At 37.2% G+C, this 13,410-nt stretch overlaps 1 protein-coding gene across 17 annotated transcripts in view; it reads left to right on the top strand.

Moving 5' to 3' along the window:
* Positions 1–13,410, top strand: part of EPB41L2 (erythrocyte membrane protein band 4.1 like 2) — a 192,553-nt gene that overhangs the window by 157,838 nt on the left and 21,305 nt on the right. For 4 of the 17 annotated variants that reach the window (XM_070417673.1, XM_070417674.1, XM_070417675.1 and 1 more), the window contains exons 13-20: positions 212–274; positions 2,194–2,340; positions 3,656–3,757; positions 7,179–7,346; positions 8,635–8,688; positions 8,888–9,451; positions 11,281–11,403; positions 13,212–13,310. In XM_070417673.1, the coding sequence (XP_070273774.1) occupies positions 212–274; positions 2,194–2,340; positions 3,656–3,757; positions 7,179–7,346; positions 8,635–8,688; positions 8,888–9,451; positions 11,281–11,403; positions 13,212–13,310 (1,320 nt within the window). The remainder of the gene's footprint in view (positions 1–211; positions 275–2,193; positions 2,341–3,655; positions 3,758–7,178; positions 7,347–8,634; positions 8,689–8,887; positions 9,452–11,280; positions 11,404–13,211; positions 13,311–13,410) is intronic. The other 13 variants (XM_070417682.1, XM_070417679.1, XM_070417680.1 and 10 more) reach the window with 13 other exon arrangements.

Genomic DNA, 13,410 nt, shown 5'->3' with positions numbered 1-13,410 from the left:
CAAAATTAAAACATGGTGGCTGCTGCCTGCCATTATTCTTGTGTGGGGTGATGCACTTTCAGGGTTTATTTGTCAGTTTTGCTTGTTGTGGCTTTAGGTTCTTAAAATTGTTATTACTAGTAATGTCTTAGACTATCCAACTCTGGTGCTTGCTGATTGATACACTTACGTTTATTTGCTTTTCCCCCCTGTGTGTGATTTAATTTCACAGAAAAATTCCTTGAGAGTAGAAGGGGATAATATTTATGTCAGACATAGCAATTTAATGTTGGAGGTTTGTATAATTTAAGAAAACAACTGTCCTGATGGCTGCCAAGCTGCTATGGTTGGGAGGTCACTCACAGGCTGGCTGGCAACATTTTTCAAGCACAGCGCATGAAATGCATGGGGAAAATCCAACTCGGGAGTGCATGTTACCAGTCTGACTGTGTTCTTTTAAAGTGGCTTAGGTAGGAATATATTTACTAGAAGTTCTCAAAGTGACAACTGGGAAAACAAGTTCTATTTCATCAGATGAATAGTTCTTATCCATTAACCTTGAAGTTCTGTAAGTAAACTTATTCTCTCCTAATGTGTTATCTCAGGGCATGGAATCTGAAGTAATGTGATCCCATCCTTAGTATTCATTAACCAGAACAGATATTTTTTGATTTGGCATTAAATCATTTTACTGTCGATCTATGTCCACAGTAGTTTGGGGTGGGTGGGTGGTACCACTAAAATCCATGCAGTTAGGAATGTGGTTCAATTAAAGTATTCCATGTGAAAGTATGCTAATTAATGGGGTCGCTTTGATAAAGAAGGAAGAATAAATGAAAGACAAAAAAGAGGGGGGGCGGGGGGGGGAGAAAACCTAGCCACCCAGTTAGGAATGTCAACTATATTCCCCGTGTCACACGAGAACTTTTCTTCTCCTTATTTAGGGGGCAGTACATGGCAATGTATTTAGTGGTGAACTGCAATTCTCAATAATCCAACTAATCAATTTGGTTGCTTTTGGCAGCTTGTGATAATTATTGGAAATGTATTTTTGCATAACTTACTAAAATGCTTTAAAGTATAATACATAACATTGCTTTGAACAAATACAAGAAATGTGCCTGATCTCAAGCCACAGTCATTTTTCCATGCCATGCAAAGATTTTAGATTTTCATTAGTTTTTGCAAATGGCTGTAGAAGCTCATAGATGAGCAACTATGCTTGTGCATGAATACGGAATACCTAATTTTATCAGATGCATGACCTGTTCCTCTGGGAGTGGGATGAAAGCTGTAATCAACAGGTGGCCCCCATGATTTTTGAAATGTAAGAAAAGGTTTAAAATTCAGTTAAAACCATTTCCTAAGCAATATTTAGTTTTAATTCCCACAAATACTAGTTTTCAGGGCCAATATAAAAAATCCCACAAATACCATTCATCAGGGCCTACTCCAGTGAAAAATCAACCTGGTAATTACTCTTGCATTTTTGTCTGTATAAGGACCATTTGGTATGTGGGGCAGCTGGGCCTCACATTTGTGCTTAGCAACTACATGAAACCAGTATGAGGTTATTTTATGGAGAGATCAAATACAAGCAGCCTATGGAAGCTGTTATTTTTATTCCTTAAGATTAAAAGCCACTGCTGGAATTTCCTGAAAAAAAATCAGTCCTTGCCCACCCCACCACTCCCCTTCTGTGGTAGACGATCTTGGACTGGCTTTCCCCTGAGGCCAAATGTGCTTCTGAGTCCACCTTTCTCTATTTTTACTTGATTTTAATATGTTCACAGAAGGCAATTTTAGTAGTAGCCCTAATCAGGAAGGTGAGTCTACAGGAACAAATTCATAGGCTGCATTCAAATCTAACTATTAGAAGGAAGAGTTATTAGCCATTAATATTAATTCCATGACTTCCTTCTAATAATGTAAATAGTTATTCCTTAAAAAATTCTAAACAAAGAAGACATTAGAACCATTTAAGATGTGAATCATAAAAAATTACAAATTCGCTTTACGTTCAAATTTTGAGGGACTCATTAAGGTTTTTCATAGGTGATAATATGGCTTTTGAGACTTGGCATTTTTCTTGCTTTAGTATGTTTTTTTAATTGTAAGTATGCTTTGTCTTATTTTTTGGTTTTATTTTTATTTTTGTCCTACTGGGTTTTTTCCCTTTTGGATTTCCCCCTTTATTACGTTACACATTGCTAGGACCTGGATAAGGCCCAGGAGGACATACTGAAACATCAGGCTAGCATTAGTGAACTCAAGCGCAATTTTATGGAATCCACACCTGAGCCGCGCCCTAATGAATGGGAAAAACGACGTATCACACCTCTGTCCCTACAGATACAAGGGGTATGTCACTAGCTATTTGTTGGCTATATGTCTCCAGCTTTTCAGTAAAATTCAGGTTGCTAATCTCTGATGCTGATTCCCAGGAAGTTACAAAATGTTCCCAGGTGTGTGTGTGTTTTTTTTTTTTAAATGTAATTGCTAACAATTTTTTAAAATACTAAATATTTATTAACAATGTAGTATGTGTTGACCTAGTTCTTAAGTAAATTGTATGAGTTACAAAGTACTTTTGAAATAGTTTCAGAATAACTATATTACTCAATTAGTGGCAGTGTATTTTTATATAGGACGACTTAGAAACTGAGATTATATGATATTTAATAAGCTTTTCAGATGCTGACTACTGAAATGAGAAAGTTTGTTTAATAAATAAATAAATAATGTGGATCATTTTTAGAATGGGTTAAGGTAATTACTAAGAGGAAAATGAGTTAAAGTTAGCTTTGAAGACTGATGAACCCCGATGTAAACTTGCAAAATGTTGTATCATACAAGTTAATACTAAGACTTCCTCATAATAAAATGTAGACTAGTATTTTAAAAATGTTTTCAACCATAACATTCTTTTTTCTTTCCATGATTACTTCTCCCCATCAATATCGTATTGCCTTTTGACTCTATTCCCAAAATATTTCTCCATTCATTCCCATCTGTTCTTTTCTGATGCTCTCAAAATCTCTATTATCAGCCAAGAACTTCCATGGGCTCTTTATCATACTTGAAGAGACAGTGACTATGCTATCTATAATACACAATTTAAAAAATATATAAAGGTCTTACCGTACAATTTCATCTTTCTCTTTTTCCTTATGCCCCTCACTTCTCCATAAGTTCATCATCCAGTCTGGCTTGAGTGTTGCCAAATTGTGCACATTTGATTTAGATAACCTCATGCTATTTTTATTAAACTTTTCATTAAAAGCAGAGCTGTTCGTTGCTTTAAATTTCTAAGTTTGTGATTGTCAAAGGAAAATAGCTCTTTAAGAACAGATGAGTAAAGATAATTGCTGAACTGAAAAAACTTTTGAAAATACGAAGATTTAAAACACTATGGTGTTTATAGGGTATTACGAAGTTGTATACAAGTTAAATTCTCATTTTTAGAATTTCTGAAGGTATTAATGTTCGTTTTTCAGCCATTGACTCTTGTGTTGTCTGGAGAAACAGTGTCTGGCATGCTAAGGTTTTGGCCTCACTGTATGTGCCCCTTCATCCATTTGTTCCGCTGACCCACACAATTGTTCTATGTTTGTGTTGTTGTCAATGTGATGTACTTGTCTTATTTGTTGATTATGTCTATTGTTTAAAACAATAGAGAAAAGGAGACCATGTTTTCAAGGATATTTTATCCATGACCGAGAAGCATCAGATGGCGGCAACACGGACAGTTGAAGAAAAAGCCCAGGCAGCAGACAAGGTGTTCACCTTGCATCCTTGGATCTACTCTTGCTTTTTCCTCTTTTCCTTTTATTTCTGTCCACAGCTATAAGATACTCTTTTTTTTTTCTTATGGGTTAATCTAAATTTTTTGAAAATAATTTTTGAGCATTAAAAAAGTTAAATCTCCATGTAGAGAAAGAAAGAGTCATTAGGTGAGATGTTGCAGAAGTACTTTATTTGAAAATTCACATTTTGAAATGTAGACATATCAATTGATTTAATAAGTGACCCCAATTTTGATGTATGTGGCTGGCAGTTGGGAAACCATGCTTTCATGTGAAAATGCACTGTTTGTATAATGCTGTATATACTGTGGTGGTGTTAAAATAACAGAGTATATGCAAATTAGGTTAGTAGTTTAGTAATTATCTTTGGAAACCTTTTGAATTTTCATTTTTATGATTTTCAATGGGGAAAAAAAGATTTTTTGTGTGTACCATAGCAGCCTCTCAGACCTCTCTCTCTGCTCCTGCATATATGAATATCTGGCATTACTAAGAAGTTAGCTTTCTGTTGCCTTTACATTCTTATTCTTCTGTTTCTCCTGGTTTTGCTTAGCCAGCTGGTCAGCCAGTTGATTGCTAAGGCTAGAGAGCTTAGAGTCTGTTGGAGGAGACAGACAGGGACATGTAAAGGAGTAATTAGAAAATGTGGGTAAAGTCGGTGTAGAAGATGAAATAATTTTGTGTTTGAAGGTGATTGGGAAGGCTGATTGACCGTTGTGTCAGGGAGAGTTGGCATTTCAGCTGAGACCCTAATGATGAGAAGGAGGCAGATGTGAAGTTTCCCATGTATAGGGAAGAGCACATGAAACAGCCCAAGCAGGAACTAGTTTAAGGAACTGAAAGCCCAAATGATAAGAGCTTAGGAACCATCGAGGAGGTCAAATCCTAGATCTTGTCGGGTCTTAAAGACCATATTGACATTTTGGAATTTTATTATATGAGTAGTGGGAAGCCACTGGGGAGCTATAAATTGGATCTGACAGAGATCGCTCTGCTGCTGGGTGAGGAATGGAATACAGGGGATCTGAAAGAGAGCAGGGATCAGTAGTAAGTGTTTTCCTTCCACAAAAGTCTGATTTTGTAAATCAATAGAGAGTATTATTTATCAGAACATACAGTGGAATGGAGACGGAGGCAAAATAAATAGAAGATGAAGTCTTGCTCTAAAGGAATTTGAGGTATAGTTGAGGTGAAATATTTCCAGAATACTGAAAATAAAAAACTAAACCAAGTGGCCTATTTATATATTAAAATGTTAGCATGAAGTCCAAAGCCAATTAGACTCTGTGTAAAATGATGACTTCAATATTACATGCTTTAAAAAGTTATGTATTTTTTGAAGCTTTCACACCCAGAAGCAAGTCAAATGGTAGAGTTGTTCAATTCAAAGTAATGTCCTTGTATTTTTGCTGTAGGAGACTTTGGAATTTTTGTTGGAGATGTTTACAGTTAATCATTTTTCTGGATGTCATGGTTTAGGAATGTACAATGTAAAATATGATGTCGTGGACATTACATTAAAAAGACTTTATGTGAAGTTTAAACCTGGAATTTGCCCACTGTTAAGCTCCAAAATGGTTTATCTGCACTTGAAGTTACTGCTCTTTTCTTGTTCTTTTCTTCTCCAGCACATGCAAGAAAATATGTACTTATTTGACATACATATGACTTGTTACTGCAATCATCCTTCATCCATCCTCCCAACAAACTTTGGTTTACCGCTTGCAGTGTGTCTTTTTCCCCAGATAACAACGTATCACTGCTATTAGTTGGAAGTGTGTGAGTAGTTATGTATACTGCAGTGTTTTGACTTTTAACAGGATATCTTACAAATTTTTGTCTTTGTTGCATCTTCATTTTGCTACTGATTTTGCAGGGTTTTTGATTATCTTTAAATTGTAATCCTTAATGAAATGTAAAATAAATAATTATGCATGTGTATAATTTGACCAAATTTACAGATTTTTTAATATGGGTTTTACAGATTTAAAAAACAGTAGTAGTTTCTTGTTTAAAAGTTAATGTATTGAACTTTCAAAATCGATTCTGTTTGAATATGAATAATTTTGAGAGTAGAGCAGGAAGTTGGAAACCAAATAATTCTTTAATAGATTATGACATACTTAAACTTGTATAATACAAGAGTCTTATGAGTTAGTAGTGATTACATAGACTATAGTTTTGAAGTACTTTTGAAATATCTATTTTATTGAATAATTAAATGAATCACACTTATTTAGATTCCCCATGATCTCTTACTGGCAAGGACCCCCTCTCCACCAACTCAATCCCTAGGGATGGTGTAATTATGGAGATTATAATGAAAATTAATTGGTCCAGAAGATTTCTTTTTCTCCTGAATATTGCAAATGCTTATGCACCTAGCCCTCCTCATCTCATTGTCCCTATTCCTCACTCCTCCTAGTGCACTGTCCCAAAAGGGGCATCCCTAAAATGTCATTCATTCATCCACCTAACCAATCATCCATCCATCCATCCATCCATCCTCCATCCATCCATCCATCCATCCATCTTTAAGCTCTTATGAGCAGTGGGCACTTCATGGTGACTCTGCTGTTGGCATTCTGATACCTGGGACAGTCCTCAACTTTCCTGTTGTGCAGGTTAGGGACCATCACTCAAGGGCCAGAAACGTGAATATTACATTTGTCTTAGTTTTTCAGGAACAGATGATTTTAACATTGTTCACTGAGTTTTCACCCCTGAGTTTGTTTTCCTATTTAGAATTCTTTTCTTTACCTGTTTCTTACTGGGGAAAAAAGGTGCTATTCATTCAGTGGCATTTCAGCATGTCTGATGGAATTTCTGTGGGTTGCTATCAGATCACTTGTGAACAAAGTAATGTGGAAAAGGGAAGAGTTAGTAGGAGCTGGAATGGTTATAGAAGGGCATGCACAAAATATGGAATATTAGGTGTACCTCAGACAGATGACGAAATTTGGAAGGGCATTGGAGGCAGGATAGGACCACCAAGCTATGGCACAGGAATAAGCATTTCAGGTGGAGGGGCCACTGAAGAGGTCCTTCTGAAGAAAGAGGCCTACTCTGAAGAGCTGCCTCAAGAATATACAACACAGTGTTTGATGGATAGGTAGGCCATGCTCAGTTTGTGATGAAAGTTTTAGTGACAAACCAAGGAGCCTTAGGCTGTTTTCATAGGTTGGAACTATCACCAATTCTCAAGCAGTGTGGAAAGCTGGCATTCAGGCAAACTGCCACATGCACCTGCTGCAGAATCTTTGCTAATCCTCACCTTTCTTTCAATTTATGCTGTTCTGATTCTTGTATAACCTTTCCTTTTTTTCAATAGGTCACTGCTCTCTGTTCCAACTTATTGGTAACTCTTTGCTCTTCCTTTTCTGACCTCTCTAGAGCCTAGAAGAGGAGATAACATCAATTTTGTTTAGTGAAAAGGGCTTTTCTGATAGCATGAAAGCTACCTTCACCTCAGCCACCACTTGGACAGCAGAGGGCACTGGTGTGAACTATAATGCACCTTGTGAAACACTTTCTTCCTCGCCCTTCTCACAGTTGCCTGAGGTGCATTTTACTTTGTTTCCCCTGTTTTTAAAAGCCACATATGAGAGTGATTTTTATTTTTAAAATATCCAGGAACCTTTCCCTCAGTGCTTTCATTGATGAAATTAATCCTTCCTGGGAAAAACATTCATGAAATAATGACTGAATTTGGATGTAAGGAAATGATACAGATGGGATGTTCTGCTTTTGGGTCCCCCCATCCCCCCCCCAAAAAAATAGCTACCTAAATTCAGAGAATCATTTAAACCACTAAAGCCCAGATTCGGAGTTGTTATGTGGAGGGAAACCCTCAACCAAGTAAAGAAGCTAAGTATGCTTCCAGAATTAAAAGTATTCAAAACCCAAGTGTCTTTCAGGCATCTTCTGATGGCTTATCATTTAAAAACTATTTACATGGAAAAATCTGAGATGCCTGCCATATTCAGTGAAATAATTGTTTTCATTTTTTGGAATGAACTTAAGGAATTCCCTGAACTTGGGCAGAACCCATCTGAGCATTTGAAGTTAAATATAATAATAATGTACCGACCTATAATAATAATGAACATTTAGGCACTGTACTACTTACTAGAATCAATTCACTCCCAAGGAATAAACGTCTGCAGTGGGGCAAGGGTGAGCATCTCAAATAACAAAGTTGGTTCATTGAGGTTTTCAAAGATGCTAGGAGGGGGGCTGAATTCTAAGAGAGAACACTTGCAATCATCATTGACATCCACCCTAATGTCATGTACCCCGTTTGTTAATCTGCAATCTAATTTGGATGTTAATAGCCAATTCTGGAATAACATTTTTATGTTATCTGGGATCAACAATAATTTTGCCAGTAAAAGCTGTGTTTTTAAATGAGCTAGCATAAAACAAAAATTTCATCTTACTAATACTGTATTCATTTAGGAATCAGGGTTTCAGTTAGGCTTTATAATCTGATTAAGTCCAAAACTGTTTGTTGAATTGGTTTTATAATTTTAAAATTTATAATTTAAGATAATCAGTAAGCTTCGGTATAATTCCAGTTTTTCCCCTGTCTTTTCAATTATATGAGTAGAGCTAATAGATTCAACTATACTAAAAGCACTTTATTTCTTTGGGAGATGCTGGCTGTTTTGTGTTTTTTGTTTTCTTGTGTAAGCTTTTTACCTCTGTCTTGTCTTTCATGTGACCTTGAGCAAAGGTTTTGTGGATGTTGATTCGCACTGTTCTGTCTTCACAGTGTCAGATGTTTGTTTAGTGGGTGTTGAGGTAAAACTTTATTGATTTGTGTCCTCGGTTGCTTTTTGTTTCACAGAAACGCGCTCCTGAGTCCGAAGGGCCTTGCGCTGGAGCCAGTGATGCTGTTAAGGTTCTCCCCTTTCCATGTTAACACCATTGCCTGCCGCTTCTGACCCGTCACGTTTCCCCGCTTCCCTTTCAGTCAGCCATCATAACCATCACTGTTTTCCTCCATGACATGAACCTTCCATCAGTTGGTTTGGGTTTCCGTCATTTTTATTTATTCATATATTTTTGTTCTCCCTCATCCGCTTTTTTTTTTTGTGCAGAGTTCACATGAGACTCTGAATGTAGTGGAGGAGAAGAAGCAGGCAGAGGTTGGGAAAGACGAAAGAGTAATCACAGAAGAAATGAACGGTAAAGAGCTATCACCCGGGAGTGGTCCTGGGGACATCCGTAAGGTGGAACCTCTGACACAGAAAGACTCCACCTCCCTGTCTTCTGAGAGCAGCAGCAGCAGTGAGAGCGAGGAGGAAGATGTGGGCGAGTACCGGCCCCACCACCGGGTGACTGAGGGCACCATAAAGGAAGAGCAGGAGGAGGATGAAGAAGAGGTGGAGGAAGAACCCAGCCAAGCATCCCAGGTAGTAGAGAGGGAGGCAGCAGTGCCAGAAGCCAGCCCAGGCAGACACGCAGGGGCCAGTGTAAGCACAGTAGAAACAGTGACCCAGGAGCATGTAGTTGCCCCTAAGATACCTGCAGAGAAGAGTGTACACGAAGGCGCATTTAAGCAAGATGTGAGCGAAGACACAGAGGACGAGCAACATAAAGTTAACGGAGAGGTGTCTCATGTTGACATTGATGTTTTGCCACAAATTATTTGTTGTTCAGAGGTAAATGGGAGACCCAGGCGGGAGCTAAACTCTGGAGCTATTTCTCAGGTGGAGAACACCTGCTTTTCTTCTTCTCCTGTCCTCCCAACTCTCCCTCAGCTTTTTCAGCAAGATTCTGACTTTGATCTCACGGGAGGAAGGCAAAAGCACTGCTTTGTAGACTTTCTGCCAGCTCGGTCAAGGTTGCTAGCTCCTTTCCTGCAACTGAATCATCTCATCCAGTAAACTCCTACAATCCACCACATCATTTTTCCATTCTTGTTTCACATCTAAATTTTTCTTTGCATGTTTTGGATGTTTTCAACTTTTTGTCTTTGGTTGCACTGATTCATACTTAATGCCTTTTTCATTGGTTTAATTAGAAAATTGTATATGCATTATTGGAAAATGGTCAGTGTGAGTGTGTGTGCTGCTGCTGTGACTGGCTTTGATTTTTTGGCTCATTGTCTCTTCAGCTTAAGAGTTTTAGAAATGGCAGCGGGCCCTGTTTACCATGGTGCTCTGAATTCAACATCTGGCAGTGATGAAAACAGTATTTCTTGAATACCACTATGATTTCTGGGGATTGTATGGTTTGGTTAAAGCCTTTTCTTTCCTTTTAGACAGCCAGAGGCTAACTGTTTAATAGATTACAGTACTCTTTTCATTCTGTCCTATCATCAATTCTGGATTATTTGCAAGTTGATCATATGTTCTGTGGATTATCTACAGGGTATCTCAGTCTTTTCTTTTTTCTCTTCAAGATAGAGAACTTACTTCACTCTTCTTGGATAAAGTCTTGGTCTCTAGGTGCAGTGTCTCTGCATTGGAAGTTAAAGTTTTGTTGAGGGAAGGCAAACTTCCGGGTGAATATGTCTTCATTCTAAGTTGAGCTGCCCACAATGCAGGGATTGTCCACATTTTCTCTCTTTAATGAGCTGGAAAAATCTTGAAGTAACTTTGTCTTGAAATAATTAAAAGGATTTTTATTATATCACTTTTAAACTTCCTGGTTCTCTTCAGAGAACACATTTATGAGTCCTGGAAGGCTCTATTATTTTCCACATTTACCTTACATTACACTTGGTAGTATTTTGCTGGTAGTAGTTAGTCTGGCGTTGTATTAAACAGCAGACCATGTTAACGGGCCATGAACCTCTCCTTTAATGTTTTTAATGTTTAATTGTTCAAAGCATTAATATCATATTCGTGGACTAATCCTAGATAGAACAGTTTAACTTAGCTAATAGAGAAGAAACACTGCAAGTTTTAGACAAGTATAATTGGAAACAGTAAGACTTGAAAATGGGATCTCCTTGTCAATAGAGCAGAAAAGGCTTTTTGAAAAAAAGAGCAAATTTTAGCCTACCTAGATGGTGTACCACTTAAAGACAACAAGCCTTCACACAAATCATGTGGTTCTTTAAACCGCAGTAAAAATTGAGGCAGGTCACTTCACATAGTTCATTCTGTGTTTTCTTTTCAAGTTTATCATTACTTACCCAAAGCTAAAGTTTATATGTCATTGTATACCAGGCTTGACACGTAAGTAGTTTGGGGACCATCATAACCTGAAGCGTATCATAATTTGAAGCATACCATAATTTATGGAGCAATTATGTTAATTTATTCTTATCATATATACATACATATGTATATGCATATGATATTTGAAGAAAAGTGTTTTTCTTTTGTGTCTCTTGTCTTAGATTATTTGCTTTTACTCTTTTCTTTTGTGAATGAGTGTGTGTTTGGATATACATATTTCTTGCAATTATTTTTGAAGGCTCCGTTAAGTGCTTTTACTACATTACCTCTAGAATTTATTTTCCTCTTCCTTTCCACCTCAGCCACCCGTGGTAAAGACAGAGATGGTAACAATTTCTGATGCCTCACAAAGGACAGAAATCTCCACCAAGGAAGTCCCTATTGTTCAAACAGAAACCAAGACCATCACATATGAGTCTCCACAGGTACGAAAGCTCTAGATTTGGACTGAGCTCGTTTTCACTTAGTCTGTTTCTCTCTCCATTCTGTCTTCTTCTAGTTTACATGTTTCTGACTTTGATGTACTGTTTTATATCTCCATTTCATAATTGTACTTCAACAACATAACTTGTTATGTTGCTTCTTAGATTGAGACAGAGAACTATAATCAAATTGGTGACCCAGTAATTTCAGGGAGGAAGCATACACATGATTATTGAAGACAGGCAGTACCAATCTTGTTCATATTATTATAAGCCATTTGTGGCTTAAAGTATCTAGGATTGTTTATGTATACTTGGGAAACAGATCATCTTACAGAGTTTATGGGATATGATATAATTTGTGCATTAGTAGGATTTAGGCATCCCTCCCCATGAAGACAGATCCAGTCAACTCTTGCTTGCAAGTTTACATACATGTGCACACACATTTGTGCTTCTCCTTCACGTGGGATTATTTTCTGAAGACATATGCCATTATTGTTATGTAAATGTGTAACTGTTCTAACAAATGTGTGTGTTTGATTTTAAGTATTCAGACATTGATTCTGTAAATATTTGAGATAATCATTAAGATATCTAACTTTAAGGGTAACAGAAAAAGGGAAAATATTTATCATTTCAAATGGAACTGTTTAGAAATTTGGACAACTATTTTCTTGACTGAGAAATTTAATGTTCATAGTAGGATTGTGCTATGGTGAAAAATGGTAGATTATTACCCTCTTGAAATATTTTTTAATGCATGTATATGTGAAGCATTCCTCAACATTATTTTAGAAATGCTGTGCATAGAGCCCACATGAGCACAAACAGGTCTTTGATGCATGGGTGTGGTGGGAGAGCAGGTACCCGTGTGTTCCTATGGTGGTGAGTGCCCTTGTGAAGAAATACATTGCATGAACCAAATGCGAGAGAGATTGCCTCTTACCTTATAGTAAGAAGGGCTCTGGACCTTCCAGTTATTTCCCTGTGTCTGGAAACAGGAGGCAAATATATATGGTGACCTTAAACTAACATTTAGTTTATGATCTTAGTATAAACTAAAAATATTAATTTGCTGTATTTCCACTAGTAAATTCTAGAACTTTCTACCAGAAAAGTATCAAAACAAACAAATTAAAACCTATTTAGTTATCTGCACAGGATTTATATATGAGATATATATATATATATAGAGAGAGAGAGAGAGAGAGAGAGAGAGCGCACACATGCATGCATACTTATTGAAATATATATCTTCATAATATACTCACAACACACGGACTGTTACAGGAAAAGTGTTGTTTAAAAATCTAAAGATAAGCATAATAACCAAACGATGTTAATTTAGTCTATTCTAGTTAGGTTCTGTTGCTTAGTAATCTGAGAAAACGTTTATCTATTTTTACCCACCTGTGCTTAAATAACAAACCAGCACTTCTGGTCACTGTGGCAACGTCTCTGCCTGGTTCTCTGGTTTCTTCTTCAGTTTATATAAATGGCTTTCAGTCAACTTCTCTCATGACCCCCATAGCTTTCAGACCCAACTCCTTTTTCCACTCTTCTTTTTTTTTCTGTCTCTCTGTGTCTGGGGTTTGCTTCTCCCCGTGCATTTAGTCTTTGATTTTACTCTGTTTAAATGTCAGCCAATGCTGGTCAGTAAATTACCACTATAAACATGAAAAGACAGATAGCATCTTCTGCCAACTACAAAGATTTTAAAAGATGCATATTTGATGGGAAGGGCATCTTCTATGAAAACATAATGGAAGTTAAGCATTGCTTTGTATTTTTCCCCCAATTATCCAAAGATTGATGGCGGGGCTGCTGGTGACTCGGGCACGTTACTGACTGCACAAACCATCACATCTGATTCCGTGTCAACAACCACTACCACACACATCACTAAGGTAAAGCAATCCAGGGGAGTTCTAGGGAGAGGACAGTACATTGCAAACAGGATCCTTTCTGAATTGTTTCTTTGTTCCTATATACACTTCAAAGTAATAC

The sequence above is a fragment of the Myotis yumanensis genome, unplaced genomic scaffold (assembly GCF_028538775.1).
Source record: "Myotis yumanensis isolate MYYU_CA2020_CCGP unplaced genomic scaffold, mMyoYum1.0.hap1 SCAF_6, whole genome shotgun sequence".
Lineage (NCBI taxonomy): Eukaryota > Metazoa > Chordata > Mammalia > Chiroptera > Vespertilionidae > Myotis > Myotis yumanensis.
This window is presented reverse-complemented; position numbering and strand designations above follow the sequence as displayed.